Raw genomic sequence first — 17,938 nt, 5'->3', positions numbered from 1 at the left:
TTTTTTTGCAGATTTTGGACACCAAGTCATTTTTATTGGTGTTTTGCATTTGACTAAAAATTTCATACTGCGTGTTTTGGGTATTTTAGATGCTATAAAACGCTTTTCTGGTGTCAGTAAGGAAACAAAAAAATGGTGTCTGTTGTCCTTTAACCGTGACCTAGTTCCAAAGAATAGAATCACAACAAGCATTGTAATTCATTTTGTTTCCTTCATTTTTAATGACTTTAGTGCTGTTATTGTCCTTTGTGAGTATGCTAACAATACTGCTACGGTCAGATGATAGAGGTATCATCCTGCATTTACAGCCAGCTGAATACATCACAACTGTCACCTAATCACACAAATGGACATGTATTATGTGAAAACTGAACGGCCGCATAAATAACACCACTGATTGGGAAAACAGTCAGCTTCACTTATAAATGTCACCATCACAATGAAAGGGAGGGGTTGTCAAAAAACACTGATTAAAAATCAATGTGTCATTAATATCGTCAAAAAAATATATAATTAGATCTTCAATTCACAAGTAAAAAAACAACACTAACAATACTGTATTCTTCACGGGCTTTGTGCACATTTTTCAGAGGAGGTGGTTTGAGTTTCCACAAGAGGGCAACGTGAACAAGACAAGATAAACAAGCCAGAGACAAATATCCACTACAATTAGTAACAAAGCAAGAAAAGCTGAGCTCTCTTTTGAAGATTTTTTTTTTTTGTGAAATGTAGAACAGCCTCAAATTGAATCACAAATATAGTACTCGTTTTTTTCCCCAACTAATTTTTCATGCATATCTACAATTTGCTCTGTGAAACTCCAATATGTCTTCCGGTGAGCACCAATGCCGTTTTACATACAGCTCAACGCGACTGTCAAATTACATTCCTCAATTAAAAACAACAAAAACAAAACAAAACAATGAAGAATTCATTGACAACAAAAAAATCCAAGGGGATATCAGACTATCACATTCAGTCAAAACAATAAAACCTCACATTATTGGGTTGGTTGGGTTAATCATTCAGGGTCAAAAGAGAGCGCATTGTTGATACTACAATGTACAAACAATGTACAAACAGTGTAAAAAACGTTTTTAAAAAAACATTCGTGAAGCATGTTCCTCAACTATTGCCCCGTTAAATGGTCCAGTCGCGCAAAAGTAATCCAGTGACAAAAATCCAGCTCAAGGAATGTATCAAACCCGATTTCCAGATATCAAAAAAGTCCAGATGTTCTCGCTTCAAATAGCACGTTGATTGTCTTCCTTCCATTTACAGTCGAACGTACACTCCAAGAGTCAATGCAACTTCAGTCCAGTGGAATGTATTACAAGAAAATAAAGATGTCGCATAAAAAAAAGAAAAAAGTCAGACCGTTTGATGCTTGTCGACATAAAAAATGGATGGAACCAATCGTTATTTGGATGATGGGCATCAGTGTTTTTGTTTTTAACTCTCAAAAAAAGCCTTATGTGCTGTTATGATGAAAATATTGTATCTTCTAATCCAGTCTGATCGTTTGTTAATGTGAATGTGTTGTTACTTGAAACTGCATGCTGGCCCAGCTTCAGTGTGGCTGTTAGAGCTCAGTGGTCAAGAGACCTCTGGGTGTGACTCCATCCTCCGAGGCTACCTGCTGATCCATAATGCTGCAGGGGGAACAAAATATAATTTTTACTATATTTATCATGTTTTGATTGATGGAAGTGTAACTTTTCCCTTCCTGTCCATTTTTAACATTTTATGAATCTACAGTATTTTCTAATGAACAATTGCAGATTTATTAGAGATTAATGTTTGTTTTCTTTTAATTTTAAAAAAGGTTAAAAATGCATCAATAGACATATCCGTTTACACGCATGTATAGAAGTGCAGCCTCTGAAACAACAAAATAACATTCTATAACACCGCAATCTTAATTAAAATTTGTTTCTTTCTTTGGTCTCAGTTAACAGCTTGGATATGAAACTATTTTAAGTGCTTCAAAATTTGAGTTGCATTGTGTAGACTTAAAGGACAACCGACACTCCCGGACAAGTTGTGTCCATAATTTGTAAAATCACTTCAAATGACTTCTACCGAGCGCATTTTACAAAGATTCCCCTGCATATAGCTGTATTTTACGTTTTAAGAGTCGCGCTGAATATTCAGGAAGTCTTGTTTTCGAGTTGATGACGATTCCCTAAGTGACATCACGAAGGGAACGCCCGTGACAGAGAAAGTAACACACAATGCATTTTGGCTACTTTGTTTGGTCTGAAAACATTGTGATGATCCATGTTGATGGCGAAATTAGAAGGAAAACTACATAAATAACGCGATGGTGAATCGTGTGTCGCAGCCAATTGCGGTAACACGCATAAAGGTGTATTGTAAGTTTACACAAATTCCCAGTGGACAAATCAGCCTATTTCCAACGGAGCTTGTGCACCATCTTGTGCATTTTCTGGGCGCTACAGTGGAGTCCAGACGGCCACAGGCTGATAAATTCCTTCCCTGGAGCTTGGTCGCCCTCTTCTGGCGGCTTTTTGGTGCAACATGAAGTTTTCAGACCAAACAAGTACAGCAAAATACATTGACGTGATGGAGGTACTGCTACAATGTGTCTTTTTTTCGGTCAGGGGCGTTCCTTCAGTGACGTCACGTACGGACTCGTCACCAACTCAAAAACAAGACTTCCTGAATATTCAGCGCGAGTCTTAAAACGTAAAATATAGCTAAATGCGGTGGAATCTTTGTAAAATACGCTCAGCTGAAGTCATTTGAAGCCATTTTACAAATTATGGACACAACTTGTCCGGAGACGTCGGTTGTCCTTTAAGTCATTTTTATTGGTGTTTTGCATTTGACTAAAAATATCAGCCTGCGTATTTTGGGTATTTTAGATGCTATAAAACGTTTTTCTGATGTCAGTTAGGAAACAAAAAAATGGTGTCGGTTGTCCTTTAAGCATTGGGAAATAGTTTGGAATCACACAGTGAAACACAGTTTGTTTGAAAAAACAAACCGAAATCAAAAATGTTGAGTCATAGTATATGAAATATGTTATACAGTAAAGTCTCGTTATATCGATAGCGGTTATATCGATAGTACTGCTTATTACGATACTATTTCTATGAACGCAAGGAGAAAATTTACATGCCGCAGGATCGGATATATCGATAGTCCGGTTATATCGATATTTTTTCCGACTCCCGAGAATATCGATATAACGAGACTTTACTGTATTTGGGATTTAAAATAAAGTGATTATTCACAACCTTTTTTAAGATACAAATGGCTGGAAATCATTGAGAAATTGCTAATTTGAGGCGCATTGATCATTTTTCTCACCAACGTGTTTTATCTGGAGGATTTGAAACTACAGGAAAATTGCGAATTTTGAATTAATCTTTTGAGGTTGGAATCCTTTGAAACCGTCAAGAAATGTTAAATAAATGATAGCAGAAGTCGTCTCATGTGAATCAAATTCAAGTCCAGTCAACAGGGGGCACCAATGGATCAAAAAACGCTTGTAAAGAAAAAAAAATGCTCAGCAAATATGGTTTGTGACGATCTGAAAAGACCTGACTTTACCTCACAGAGTTGCTGTGAAAAGTGTGAGCAGCATAAGGTAGTGCTGAAGTGAGAGCGGTTCCCCCATCCGTGGGGGGAAGAGTGTCGACCTTGGTGGGTGGCTCAAGGTCGAGCAGGCCGTTAGTAAAGATACCAGGAGGCTGCATTAGAAGGGGAGCGTGGGGTGGGGGTGGGGGATGGGAGAAGGAAGGTGGTCAGCATCTAATTCCAACAATTCAAAGCGCTCTAGAAGACAATGTGGATACACTGGGAGCGCACCTACTAGGCAGGCAGGAAAAAAGAACAATTATCTTTACTCACAGCAGCAGTAGGAATGATCCAGCGAGGGGTGATCGAAGCTTTTGGGGACTGCACTGGTGGCAACTGGAAAACAACAACAACAAACTTTCTCTTTTTAGGAATAAATATCCAATTTTGATATTCTGTAAACACGCACAAGATCTGATGAGGTGTGAGTACAACTGCATTGCCGTTTGAAGAAGAAGAAAGAGTCTGGCTGCATAGTTAGCATAGGAAAAGAACATCACCCCCTTCAGAGTTCCAGCAACAAGCCTCGGAGTGAAGAAAGTTTGAGGAAAGAAGGTTGTGTTGTTCCCGGCTGGAAATCTACTGTTTCATAAAAGATCTTTGGGCAGGGTTTCCTGCTCACATCAAATAACCAGTCCGGTATTTCATATTCAGCGCTTTATGTATTTATATCCCTCAAGGGCAGTACGGTGAGGTAGTGGGTAGCACATCTGCCTCACAGTTCTACATTGGAATGTTCCTTCCTTGAATGCATTTTATTCAGGTGCACCTTTTGACATTCCAAAAAACACACACGCTAGGGTCAAAAGACAACATTTACAGTCTCTCATTTATTCATACGGGTCAATGTGAATGCTTGTTCTTCCATATGTGACCTGTGGTTATTTGCGCTTACCCCGCCTTTCATCCAAAATCAGCTCGGTCCCTAATTAGGAAACATGCAAAATGGATGAATCTTTTTTTTCACATCTAATTGGAATTCATAACCTATTGCAATTTCTTGATGTGGTACATTAATAGTGGATGATAGACGCCCTACCCACTCTTGAGGACTTGCACACTGCAAGAATCCGAACAAGGGCGCGGAAAATCCTACTGGACCCTCCGCACCCTGCCCACCACCTTTTCCAGCTACTCCCCTCAGGCAGGCGCTACCGATCCATGCGCATCAAATCCAGCAGACATTTAAACAGCTTCTTCCCCCAAGCCATTAACTCTTTGAACTCTTCAACAGTAGCCAAAATGGAACTGTATAGTGCCACTTAGCAGTTTTTTTGACGACGATACTAGTGCAGCGTGTTCTACCGGAAACAAATTCCTTGTGTGTTCTACATACTTGGCAATAAAGATGATTCTGATTCTGATATATTTCAAGAGAATACCTAACCTAATCCAGGTATTAATGTTGGACTTTCAAGCCACCTCTGATCTGAGCGTTTCTTTTTGCAACTGTTTTGTAGGAGTATGCGAAAGTATTTCCACACAGGAAATGATTTTCTTTTATCCTTTTGCTCTTCCAATAATTCAGGGAAGTGAATCCTTGGAGTAGGTCTCCCCTGGACTGCTGTTGGAGATCCCTCGAGGTGGCATGTTAAGGCCAGTCCTATGAAACTGTGATCCAATGATAGCATCAGAGGCCTGGATATGAGTTCAAAAGAACATCACACACGAGAAGTTCTTTGAAGATAAGGTTCAGATGTCCTTTTAGTTAAGGGGGAACCCAGTGGCGCTCATCTGGGCTTAAATGTGTTTCGCCCTTCCTGTGAGCAGTTGGGAACTTCTCTGTACTTGCATGGAAACTGTGGCCCTCTTCCATAGGCACCCACATCAATTATCACAGTAATAATAGTTCTGTGAGGAAAAACAAAAAGAACTTACAGCGGGGAGTGGGTCCGTGAAGTCAATCAAATTATCAGGCAGAGGCTGAGTCGTGTTTGGAACATCAACTTCCTCTCCCGTAACCTATTATGTAACATAAAGACACTTAAATCAGACAAAGGCTGCACTGGCAAGACACACACATGCACACGCACACAGACACACACTAACTATAAATATATGTAGTGTACAATTCAATTCTACATAACGTTGCGCTCTCACGGGGAGACTCTAAAATGTCTCAAAAAGCCCATGGATGAATGTACCTTGAGTGTGGTGCCTTCAACAACGGCATCTGAGGGCAACTTGAGTGGATGAGGGTTTGAATCGTCAGCTAACCTCTCAGCACTGATGAAGGAGCGAAATAAAAAACACAAAGAGAAAGCATTGGGGTAAAATGTCGTTTTGTGTCGATATTTTCACCAACAATTGAAAGGCTCTTCTTTAAAAGTGCACATGCATCAAGCATCATGCACACACGCACGTACACGACTTGGTATTTTTCCACTAGGCTGAATTTTTTTCACCAGACAAACATTAGGTAGAATATCTGAGTTGTCTGGATCAGCGGCCCTGCAGACATATACGCCTTGTGAATTGTCCATTCAAGCGACAACATGTCTGTCTGTAGTTTCAACCAACTGTAAATTGTCTGGAGCAACGATGCCCACAGTATCCAGCCAGCAATCTGGTCATGTGACTTAACACCCCCAATCAGAGAGATGGACACAGAATAACTGAATAACTTGTGTGTCCTGCTGGCCTGTAACTGCCTCATTGCAAAACATTTTTCATAGATTCTTTTAAGAAAGCTAATCGACCTCGTCTGTACTTCACCTGGCAAAGACGGACACTAACCTGGCGCCTGCTGATGACACCATCGAAGAAGACTTGAGCAGCTCCCATGAGTCTTGAATGTCAGGGCGACTGCTAACAGACAGAGATGAGTTAGTTACTCCCCATTCGGTTGATGTGCGACTTCAAGCTAGCAACAGCAACATCAAGCAAGGTTGAGTTACGGTTAAACAACTTCACCAATTCTGAAAACGTGATAGTGAGCAGGTCATTATGCACTTCCAATAAATGAACTCATTCAATGCCCTTCCCGAATGTATTCATGAATTGAAAATATGACATGCAGCGCCATTATCTAATTTGTTCGGGTTTTGGTTTTTGCTGCAGGTGTGGGGGTGCCGATAAAGTGCTAGTCAGACCTGTGGCAATGTTTTTTCCCTTGCACAAAGGGGTCGCATTTGCCTTTTGTACAGGCGCCCCCACTTGCACCTCATATTATTACTCCAGACCCATATAACTTGGGAATTAATTTTTTTTTCTAATGAAAGAAGAGAGTGAACGGTTTCTTACGCTGCATTGAATGATTATGTAGTCCTAAAATTCAATATTCTGTGGGTCCTGGAATTTGAGTGAAAATGATAAAAACCCTGGTACTGCAGTGGGCACATTTTTGAACATCTGGCAGTTAATGAGTCAACACCATGTCAAGTTTCTCTGCCAATGTTAACTGCCGCCTGGCACATAATTGACTGCTTGGAGACGTTTTTAACGGTGACATGGGATGTACAGTATTTGTTTTTCGTGATGTGCCGATTCAACAAAAAAAAAAACTTTCCAACTCCTCATAGGATGTTCAAGTAACAACTCTCAGTCTGAGTTTGGGCTATAAATGTTGGTTATTTAGTGATTAAGATATCTGGGACATGCAAAATTGCATAACACGTGTCCATTACAAATCAAAGAAATACAGTAAAGTCTCATTATATCGATATCGGATATATCGATAGTCCCGGTTATATCGATACTATTTCTATGCATGCACGGAGAAAATTACATGCAAACAGGGTCGGATACATTGATAGTCCCGGTTATATCGATATTTTTTCGGACTCCCTTGAATATCGATATAACGAGACTTTACTGTAGAAACATTACACAATGACTTATTTTAAAAACATTTACAATTTGAGCCTTGTTGAGATGGATAATGAGCTGATAATGCAATGTTTGAAATGCAAATGATTCTCATATATAATGATATATTAATGTGAGACAATGCATTGGTATAAATATATAGATGAACCGTCATATTACGTTGAAAAAAAATCATGAGTATGTTGTGGGTCATTTTTACCCAAAGCAGTCAAATAATAGGTGACATAAGCAACAACTGTCTCTGAGATGTTCTAAACTTACTTGAAAAGAGAGACAACATATTTTCTATCCCATTGGCAGTATCTGAAACTCATGACAAAAAGTTACCGGACACCAGGACAGACAACTCTGAAAAGTTGACTGCCCAGCCATGAAGTTGCCTGCCCCATTTTTCACAACTTGAAACACAATAAGACTAATCGCAAAAAAAAAAACATTGTTGCAAAGTATTAAGGATTGATAATCAGAATATATAACAGAACAACAGTTTAAAATTAAGTAATTGATATACCTACCACAAATGCTCCCTTGCTTAATTTATGGTAAATATCCCTTGTTGATGATTTTGCTCCAGTTGTTGTTTGTCCATACACTGTTCGGCATGTCGCACAATGCAGGGTTTGCGTTGCGTCATCTGCTACAAGCCATGTGAACTCCTCTTTCCACGATGCTTTAAATGTACGTTTACGTTTTGTAGCGTCATAAATTTTGTTAGCTTCTTCTGAATCTTTCTTATGGGGCTGAGGTTTTGGCTTGATTCCTAACCACTTGTCCATTTTTCTTGTGTTCTCTGTCAGTCTACTTTGTAAAATGATATGCAAATGCACCCGGAAGCACGAAGTTATTCGATGCAGGCTTCTGATTGGCTGCCGAGTATGCAAATTGCCAAACGAACTAAAATTCAGAAATTTCCAACCCGAACGAAGATTTCGAAATAGGAATAAAGCAAACGTTTGATTTGAAGAAAAAAAAATCTCTCATTTTTTTTCCTTGAAAAAGTTGTCGGCCACCCGGGCAGAGACATTCTGTAAGTTGTACGCCTGACGTAGAAGTTGCATGCCCTGGGTGTCCGGGCAGATGTTATTTCAGACACTGCCATTGGGATATTTTAGAACTGTTTTGAAGGAAAAAGAAAGGATATCCAGTGCTTTCGTCAACACAAAAGCAGAAACAAGTAAAACTGACCCGTAATATGAGGGGTTAGATGCACGATGGGGGAGCGCACTCTCAAAAAATAAAATAAAACAAAAAAAATCAAATAAAAAATAGGTACAGTTCAATCAAGGCCTTTCCCACCTGAAGGAGGTTTCCTGCAAATTACAGTTCTTATCTCCCATCATTGTGACGTGGCCCTCCAAACCAACCTACAGAACACAGAGCAAGCAAATGAAAAAGACAAAGAAAAGAACAGTACTACACAGTATGTGCCCTGTGACTAGTCGACGACCTGTCCGGGGTATTCTGTACTGGTCCTGAAATTAATCTTGTTTGGGGTCAAGCAGACAAGAAAACTGATAATATGACTGGATTTCTGTCCCAGTGACTCTTATTTCTTTTTCACCTTGAGTGTTGCTGCCTCAGCTTGCGCTTTGAGGATGTTACTCTTCAGGTCGCCTGGGGTTCGCAGTGGTGTGACAACAGGACTACTTCCGGCACTGTTCAGACAGCATTTCTCTCTGAGCTTCACAATGTCCTCCTTTGGATGCCGGTTGGGTAGAAGGAAAAAGAAAGAGAAAGAGAGAGAACCACATTGAGAAAGACAGAAATAATCATTGATTTTAATTCAATTTCTAATTTCTATGCTGAAAACAACAAAACTACCTTCAAGAATCATCACCCACCTACCTGATTATTCATGACCATATTGATGTTGACATTATTCTTGGTCAAACGCGGACTGCTCTCCAACTCCAGCTCCTTGAGACGCGCTGCTGTTTCTTCATGGGCGGAAAAATCAGCGTTAAATTCTACAGCCCACTGCTATTCGCTCAAATGAAACAATCCTGAAAAGTATCAACCAGAAATAAGCCAAATCCACATGGTTGACATACGAAGTGACATTATCTCTCGCACAAACCCACACCCATGCTTCAGCAACGTTTCTATAAAGCTGTTCAGTGCACATGAAGTCATCACATTATGGTATGTAACCTCAAATCTAGTGTCAGCAACGTTAACATCTTTCCATTTATGGATTGGCTATTTCTTGTTTAGGTGGACCAATACAGTACAGTCAATCCAATGTACTCTATTGAATTTTGCAAGTTTTGTTTCCAATAGGAAGAGGCTATTATTATTATTATTATTATCACTTTTAACAGTATATTGTCTTACGTCTGTGTAAGCTCTCAGTCGTACAGGAGTGGTTGGCCCTATATATATATATATCACCCTACTGTCCAGACATGGCGGTGCCAGACTCCCCTATGATAGGTTGGTGGGAGCAGAGGACTATTCCCTGAGACTACACTGATTACTTCTATTGCCCCATTTGCCCTGGTATCACCTCATCAACATAACTATGTGGTCTAAGAAGTCTGTTGCAAGAATGAACCAAATTAAACATCATTCCACCATGGTGATTTTGTGAAGGGTTTTGCTGTTTTATGAAAATACTGTAGCTTCTTTTACTTCCCTTTGCAAACCATCTATTTTCTTTCGCTAAGATTTTAACCTCGCTGTCATCAAATGAGTGGTTGCTAGCTTTTAGGTGCATATGTACTGCAGATTGAGGCCCACTAGTATTATCCCTGCGATGTTGATAGTCTTTTTTTGAGAATTTGTTTAGTCTCCCCAATGTATTGCTCTTTACAATTTTCATTTTTACAATGTATTGAATAAACTACATTACTTTGTTTTACATTTGGGAGCCTATCTTTTGGATGCACAAATTTTTGCTTTAAAGTGTTTATCGGTTTGAAATAAGTAGGCATTTTGTGTTGCCAAAGGACTTGTAGTTTTTCAGAAACCCCTGCAATGTAAGGTACTGCTACTCCTCTCCTTTTTGAATCTTCAGAATTTTTGGTTTCATTCCCTATTCTTCTCTTTTGACATTTGTTAAAAGACCACTGAGGGTAACCACAGTTTGTGAGTGCTCTCCTGACATGTTTTCACTCCTTTTCTCTACCTTCGACGCTAGTTGGTAGTAGTTTAGCCCTATGCTGGAGGGTTCTGATAACTCCTAGTTTGTGTTGTAGAGGGTGGTTAGATTAAAAACGTAAGTATTGGTAAGTGTGCGTGGCCTTCCTAAAGACTTTTGTTTTTAGCGCTCTGTCCTTTTTTATAATTACTTTACAAAAAGGCAAGTTGGTTCGCTTTAATGTCCTCGTGAGTAAATTTAATATTGATGTCTACTGAGTTGAGGTGATCTGTGAAGGATTGCATTTCTTGTTTTTTAATTATGACGAACGTGTCGTCCACATATCTAAACCAGTGCCTAAGTTTTGTCCCCAGGAAGGATGTGAAGGCCTGTTTCTCCATCTCTTCCATGTACAGATTAGCCACTATGGGTGAAACTGGTGTACTACTATATATATATATATATATATATATATATATATATATATATATATATATATATATATATATATATATATATATATATATATGCACAATGGCTGGTGACTCTGAAAGAGGAGCACAGCAACCTCCCTGAACAGAACCCAGTTACCATCACAGCGGCAGATATACAAGGAAGAGTCTCAGGTATGAAAAACTGGACGGCACCAGGCCCGGATATGGTCCACACCTACTGGTTAAAGAAACTCACAGCTCTCCACAAGCGCCTAGCAGCACAAATGAACCAGCTGCTGATGGATGGGACTCACCCAGGATGGCTAACCGAAGGGCGAACAATCCTGATCATGAAGGATTCCTCAAAGGGTGCAGTTCCTTCCAACTATCGGCCAATAACCTGTCTCTCCACAACATGGAAGCTCATGTCAGGCATCATTGCGGCTAAGATAAGTGGACACATGGATCAATACATGAGCAAAGCACAGAAAGGCATTAGTAGAGATACTAGAGGTGCCAAACATCAGCTGCTGGTTGACAGAACAGTCGCTCAAGACTGCAGATCCCGACATACCAACCTGTGCACAGCCTGGATTGATTACAAGAAAGCATATGACTCGATGCCACACACATGGATCAATGAATGCTTGGAGTTGTATAAGGTCAACAGGACCCTGAGAGCCTTCGTTGCAAACTCGATGAGGATGTGGAAAACCACACTTGAAGCCAATGGCAAGCCACTAACGCAAGTGTCCATCAAATGTGGCATATACCAAGGTGATGCACTCTCCCTACTGCTGTTCTGCATAGGACTGAACCCCCTCAGCCAGATAATCGCCAAGACAGGCTATGGATACCGCCTCAGAAATGGAGCTACGATCAGTCACCTCCTCTACATGGATGACATCAAGCTGTATGCTAAGAGCAAAAGGATCCACACAACCAGGATCTACAGCAGTGATATCGGAATGTCATTCGGGCTGGAGAAATGTAGTCGGATGGTGACTAAGAGGGGCAAGGTAGTCCACACTGAAGGGGTCTCACTCACTGAAGGAACAATAGCAGACATTGAAAACAGCTACAAGTACCTCGGTATACCACAGGCCAATGGCAACCTCGAATTAGCAACAAGGAAAGCGGCTACGACCAAATACCTCCAGCGGGTGAGGCAAGTCCTCAGAAGCCAGCTCAATGGCAAGAACAAGACCCGGGCAATAAACAGCTATGCCCTGCCAGTGATCAGATACCCTGCAGGAATAATAAGGTGGCCAAAGGAAGAGATTCAGACCACGGATGTTAAGACCCGAAAACTCCTCACCATGCACGGAGGGTTCCATCCCAAGTCCAGCACCCTGAGACTGTACACAAGCCGTAAGGAAGGAGGCCGGGGACTAGTGAGTGTGAGAGCCACTGTCCAGGATGAAACATCCAAGCTCCATGAATACATCAAAGAGAAGGCTCCAACGGATGATGTACTCAGAGAATGTCTCAGTCAATGGGGAACAGAGGATGAGGTGCTGGAAGAGGGACAATCATGGGAGGAAAAGCCCCTACACGGGATGTACCACCGAACCATAGCAGAAGTGGCTGATCTCAAGAAGTCCTATCAGTGGCTAGAGAGGGCTGGCCTAAAGGACAGCACAGAGGCACTCATCCTGGCTGCCCAAGAGCAGGCCCTGAACACCAGAGCCATAGAGGCAGGGATATACCACACCAGACAAGACCCAAGGTGTAGGTTGTGCAAAGAGGCACCTGAGACAATCCAACACGTAACTGCAGGGTGTAAGATGCTGGCAGGGAAAGCCTACATGGAGCGCCATAACCAGGTGGCTGGCATAGTCTACCGAAACATCTGTGCGGAGTATGGACTGGAAACCCCAAGGTCAAAATGGGAAACACCTATTTTATATATATATATATATAGGGCCAGAACTACCAGCAAATTTTAGTTAGCTGACGAAGCCTCTTGGATAAGAAGCAAAACGTCTGACACCTTCAAAGGTACAGGTGACGGCTGAAGACACCTTCTCATTGAAGTACGTTGTCTTGTTTCTGCATTGACTGACCAGTGAGGCTGAGTAAATCTTCGCCAGTAGCGCCAGAAGGGGAATAGACCATACATGGACTCGCATCCTCAACAGCCTTTGTAGTGGGAGCGGCAGTAAATGCAGGAGGTGCAGGCGTTCTGAGGACGTCATCAATGCACGTTTCGATCAGGTCATCAGCCAGCGGCAAACTACAGATAAAGCAAATTGGAGAGGGAGAGATAGTCAGAATGAAACATGAAGCCCTTTGAGGGAACAAAACGTGCAATAAATTGGTACTTGTGAACTTAAACACAACCAAAAGCAACATTGTGAATCAGCTTTCTTACTTACCAGCGATATTTTATAATTTCATGGTTTATGATATGATATGATTTTTTTAATAAGCAGAAATAATCCAATACACAATGACTAGTGGTCATGGCATGTTAAAGAGTAACAGATTTTATTCTCTTTATATCATATGCACCCTATTCAGAGAGATACACAAGTCTGGTCATAGTTGTAAGTATTCGCTTGTAAAGACGCAACAATACAGATACAATCCGTTTTGCACAAATCAGTTGTTTTAGTGTGTCTCAAGTGCAAATCAACATTCACAATAACAAAACTTAAATAAACTGGAGATTAAAAAGTACATCACATTTGGAAGTTTTGTAAATAAATTATTTGTGGTTGAATTTTCTTCTTCGTATCTGCTAGGACGGACGGCAATGATCTTCTGTCATACGGTTGCTGTGAATGGACTATGTTTAAATACAGTGAAATCAGGTTGAGGAAAACAATACACAGACATGAATATACATCTTAATTAAACTCATAATTGTATGAGTTCAGGGGGAAAAGTGCAGTTAAAAAGTCTTGAAACATTTTGGTGACAAGCCGATGGCAGGACTCAAAGAGAAATCCAATATTTACTTTAGATTTCACAATTAACATATTAATTAAATGGGTATCTACATCATTTTTGTAAAAACATCATATTATGTATCTATGTGATTAATATATTCTCAATTTGAACCAGTATTCTTGTTCACCAAGGTGACAAATGGACACAAATGCCAGAACAGTTGAGCAATCACGGGAAAAAATGAGACAGAAAAAAAAGGACTGTATTTCTTTTCACCAGCTGAATCAAAGCAAAGGCAGAATATGCCACAAGTGGATAAGACTAGACAATCTATTTAAATCACAGTGATCAATTTATCAATCTCATAAAATCAGTCATGCCACTGAAATTTACTATTCGTGCTAAGCATGCCGACATGTGCAAGCAACTAAGACGGTACCACTTCAGGAAGCAACGTTTCAACTTCGAGAAGCCTCCGAAATCCAAAACATTTGATTTCACAAATTCATCTGAGAAAGGCTCGAAAATGTTTTTCGAAGGCACAGACCACATACAAAAAAAAGGATAATCTCAATTCAAACAACAAAGGTGATTGGAAAAGTCAGATATTGTCAGTCAAAAAGCATTTTCAGAAAAAAAGTAAACAACTTTGCATCAAAAAACCTTACTGCGGTGCGCACGTACCACACAAGACAGATTCAGGAAATTACAAACCTGTTTTGTTGTTCACCAAGGTGCCCAGCTAGTCTCTAAACGATCACACTATTTTCAAAAGACGCAACTTGTATTATCAGCACACAACCACACCTATGAATAATTTAGACAATTTAATTTGGGGTAGGGGTGGACTGAGGACGTTCTACATGAGTTTGAGGATACTGTTCTACAAACTACACAGGAAGGCCGGAGATGCTTCAAAAATGTCAATTATTTCATTTGTAATACAAATGAATGTCTCCTAATGTTACCAACCACATATTAATCCAAAACACATAAATCTGTCTGTGAAGTGGACATTAATACTGTTTGTCAATTACATTCATAGGCCAATGAAAAAGGTAAGAGGAATGGAAAATGAGCAGATCAGAATTTGGTGACGTTGTGACCAAAGTAGATTTCTCATTATTCAAGTAAACACGCAACAACAGAAAATGTTGTCATGCTGTGTTATGACAGCCAATTTGGATTGAAAAAATACGTTGATGATGCGGTTGAAAGATGGCACATGGAGCTTTTCGATACTGTAACACCTGATACAAAGAGTGGCACTATATAAAAAAAAGAGCAAGCCTGCTCAGTACTTGTCTTCAGCTCGTGTTTCTATTTTATTGTGGAACAACCCAATAAAAGCTTTTGCATCTGATTTTACACACACTCACGCTGTCATAACACTTGAGAAATATAGCGTGCTACAAATCAGAACAAATCTGTTTCCACATTCAAATGAAGGAGAAGATGGAGCCAATCACAACACAGCTTAATTACATATGAAACATTAATGAGATATCCAGTTGTCTCATCTGCCAGGCATTTTGGACCAATTAGAATACCGGTAACTTTCAAAAGGGTATACTTGGTAATTCAAGTCCAAATTAACCTGAAAACCCAGAAAAGGACATCAAAGGTTATGAGGAAAAAAGTAAGTGACCTTAAACATCGTAAAAGTTATAGGTGTGTAATATTTTAGTCTATCGAGCGCTTTTGAAATTTGAGGCTTATGGGAAGCTTGAAGAAACATATACATACTGTAAAGACCCATTTTGACTATTCAGAATGAGACTACAAAATATGAACTCAGTCAGGAATAAGGCAGCCGGTGCACCTCTAGCTGAGGCAACAACAGTCATATGAGGTATTAAGATATGATGGTCACTTTAGGGAGTTTACCACATTAACAAAAGAAAAAAAACATCCAACACTATGTGGAATGTTTAACCTAAAGGCATACATGCAGTCATGGCCCTGGGGCACATTCTCTACCGCATTATTTATGTCTGAATCACTGCTGAGGCATGAGTGCGGCGTCCAATTCATGCCATGGTGAGATGGCTGTCTGTTGTTCAGTTCTGCCAGGCTCCTTGTTAGGAGGTTTGATGAGATATGAACGAGTAGGATGCAGGGGAGAGGACACCTGAGGAGATTGAGGTGGGAGGTTGGTGACAAGGATAAATGGGAAGGGGTGCACAGGAAGGGAATAATGAGAGGCGAGGTAATGGCGTGTAGATGGATTTTACAATGGACAGGAAGTAATAGAAAACCACGAAAAGGGGATAAAAGAGAAGAAAATCATGTGGCGTGTCAGCGTTACAAATAACATCCAAAGACAGCGACAGCTGGTTAATAGGAAGCAGCAGATTCCCCAAATAGAAAATATTCTCAAAAGTGTCATTGCATATTGTGAAATGCACACTGTAGTGATCCATTGACAACATGGCAGTGGCTGTTTCTAGTCATTTAATTGATGGCAAGAGGAAAAAGACTCCCATGAAGCACCAAAAGTCACCTGCAGTTAATGCGTTGCCATTACATGCTAATCAAAAGAATACAAGCGGAAAATCAAAAGAGACAATTCCACCTTTGGAGAAACAGTTTTCAAAGGTAAAAAAACAATCATTAAAAGCCCCCACGCGATGCAGCTACTGATTGATTATGAGAGTCGCAGCAACGAAAAAAAGAAGCAGCTCAATATTCCATTATACCTACCTGACCTTCCACCAAGCCTTTCCTCAGTACATGTTATTACTGGAACACACAAGGGAACACATGCATTTGCTTGCTTTTGAAAATACCATCTTCACAGATCACAAAAACGCTGATAACACAACACTGCAAAACATTTTGGTGACAAGCCGATGGCAGGACTCAAAGAGAAATCCAATATTTACTTTAGATTTCACAATTAACATATTAATTAAATGGGTATCTACATCATTTTTGTAAAAACATCATATTATGTATCTATGTGATTAATATATTCTCAATTTGAACCAGTATTCTTGTTCGCCAAGGTGACAAATGGACACAAATGCCAGAACAGTTGAGCAATCACGGGAAAAAATGAGACAGAAAAAAAAGGACTGTATTTCTTTTCACCAGCTGAATCAAAGCAAAGGCAGAATATGCCACAAGTGGATAAGACTAGACAATCTATTTAAATCACAGTGATCAATTTATCAATCTCATAAAATCAGTCATGCCACTGAAATTTACTATTCGTTCTAAGCATGCCGACATGTGCAAGCAACTAAGACGGTAACACTTCAGGAAGCAACGTTTCAACTTCGAGAAGCCTCCGAAATCCAAAACATTTGATTTCACAAATTCATCTGAGAAAGGCTCGAAAATGTTTTTCGAAGGCACAGACCACATACAAAAAAAAGGATAATCTCAATTCAAACAACAAAGGTGATTGGAAAAGTCAGATATTGTCAGTCAAAAAGCATTTTCAGAAAAAAAGTAAACAACTTTGCATCAAAAAACCTTACTGCGGTGCGCACGTACCACACAAGACAGATTCAGGAAATTACAAACCTGTTTTGTTGTTCACCAAGGTGCCCAGCTAGTCTCTAAACGATCACACTATTTTCAAAAGACGCAACTTGTATTATCAGCACACAACCACACCTATGAATAATTTAGACAATTTAATTTGGGGTAGGGGTGGACTGAGAGGACGTTCTATATGAGTTTGAGGATACTGTTCTACAAACTACACAGGAAGGCCGGAGATGCTTCAAAAATGTCAATTATTTCATTTGTAATACAAATGAATGTCTCCTAATGTTACCAACCACGTATTAATCCAAAACACATAAAATTTGTCTGTGAAGTGGACATTAATACTGTTTGTCAATTACATTCATAGGCCAATGAAAAAGGTAAGAGGAATTGGAAAATGAGCAGATCAGAATTTGGTGACGTTGTGACCAAAGTAGATTTCTCATTATTCAAGTAAACACGCAACAACAGAAAATGTTGTCATGCTGTGTTATGACAGCCAATTTGGATTGAAAAAATACGTTGATGGCTTGATGGTTGAAAGATGGCACATGGAGCTTTTCGATACTGTAACACCTGATACAAAGATTATTAATAT

The 17,938-nt window shown here is 39.9% G+C and overlaps 1 protein-coding gene and 1 long non-coding RNA gene across 4 annotated transcripts in view; both read right to left on the bottom strand.

Moving 5' to 3' along the window:
• Window positions 1–206: 206 nt before the first annotated feature.
• epb41l5 (erythrocyte membrane protein band 4.1 like 5) overlaps window positions 207–17,938 on the bottom strand; it is a 38,798-nt gene continuing 21,066 nt past the window's right edge. Inside the window, exons 17-26 of one of the 3 annotated variants that reach the window (XM_089002489.1) lie at window positions 13,014–13,183; window positions 9,280–9,371; window positions 8,996–9,130; window positions 8,731–8,798; window positions 6,343–6,414; window positions 5,751–5,832; window positions 5,485–5,568; window positions 3,880–3,942; window positions 3,580–3,719; window positions 207–1,652 (exon numbers count right to left, since the gene is read on the bottom strand). In XM_089002489.1, the coding sequence (XP_088858615.1) occupies window positions 1,583–1,652; window positions 3,580–3,719; window positions 3,880–3,942; window positions 5,485–5,568; window positions 5,751–5,832; window positions 6,343–6,414; window positions 8,731–8,798; window positions 8,996–9,130; window positions 9,280–9,371; window positions 13,014–13,183 (976 nt within the window). In that variant the 3' untranslated portion in view covers window positions 207–1,582. The remainder of the gene's footprint in view (window positions 1,653–3,579; window positions 3,720–3,879; window positions 3,943–5,484; window positions 5,569–5,750; window positions 5,833–6,342; window positions 6,415–8,730; window positions 8,799–8,995; window positions 9,131–9,279; window positions 9,372–13,013; window positions 13,184–17,938) is intronic. The other 2 variants (XM_089002490.1, XM_089002491.1) reach the window with 2 other exon arrangements.
• Window positions 13,416–16,586, bottom strand: LOC148894761 (uncharacterized). The gene is made up of 2 exons (XR_016115758.1): window positions 16,546–16,586; window positions 13,416–15,973 (listed from the first exon to the last, which is right to left on the bottom strand). It is a non-coding gene; the product is annotated as an uncharacterized LOC148894761 (long non-coding RNA).

Source organism: Hippocampus bargibanti, linkage group LG08, assembly GCF_051943395.1.
Source record: "Hippocampus bargibanti isolate YZ-2025 linkage group LG08, ASM5194339v1, whole genome shotgun sequence".
Classification (NCBI taxonomy): Eukaryota; Metazoa; Chordata; class Actinopteri; order Syngnathiformes; family Syngnathidae; genus Hippocampus; species Hippocampus bargibanti.
This window is presented reverse-complemented; position numbering and strand designations above follow the sequence as displayed.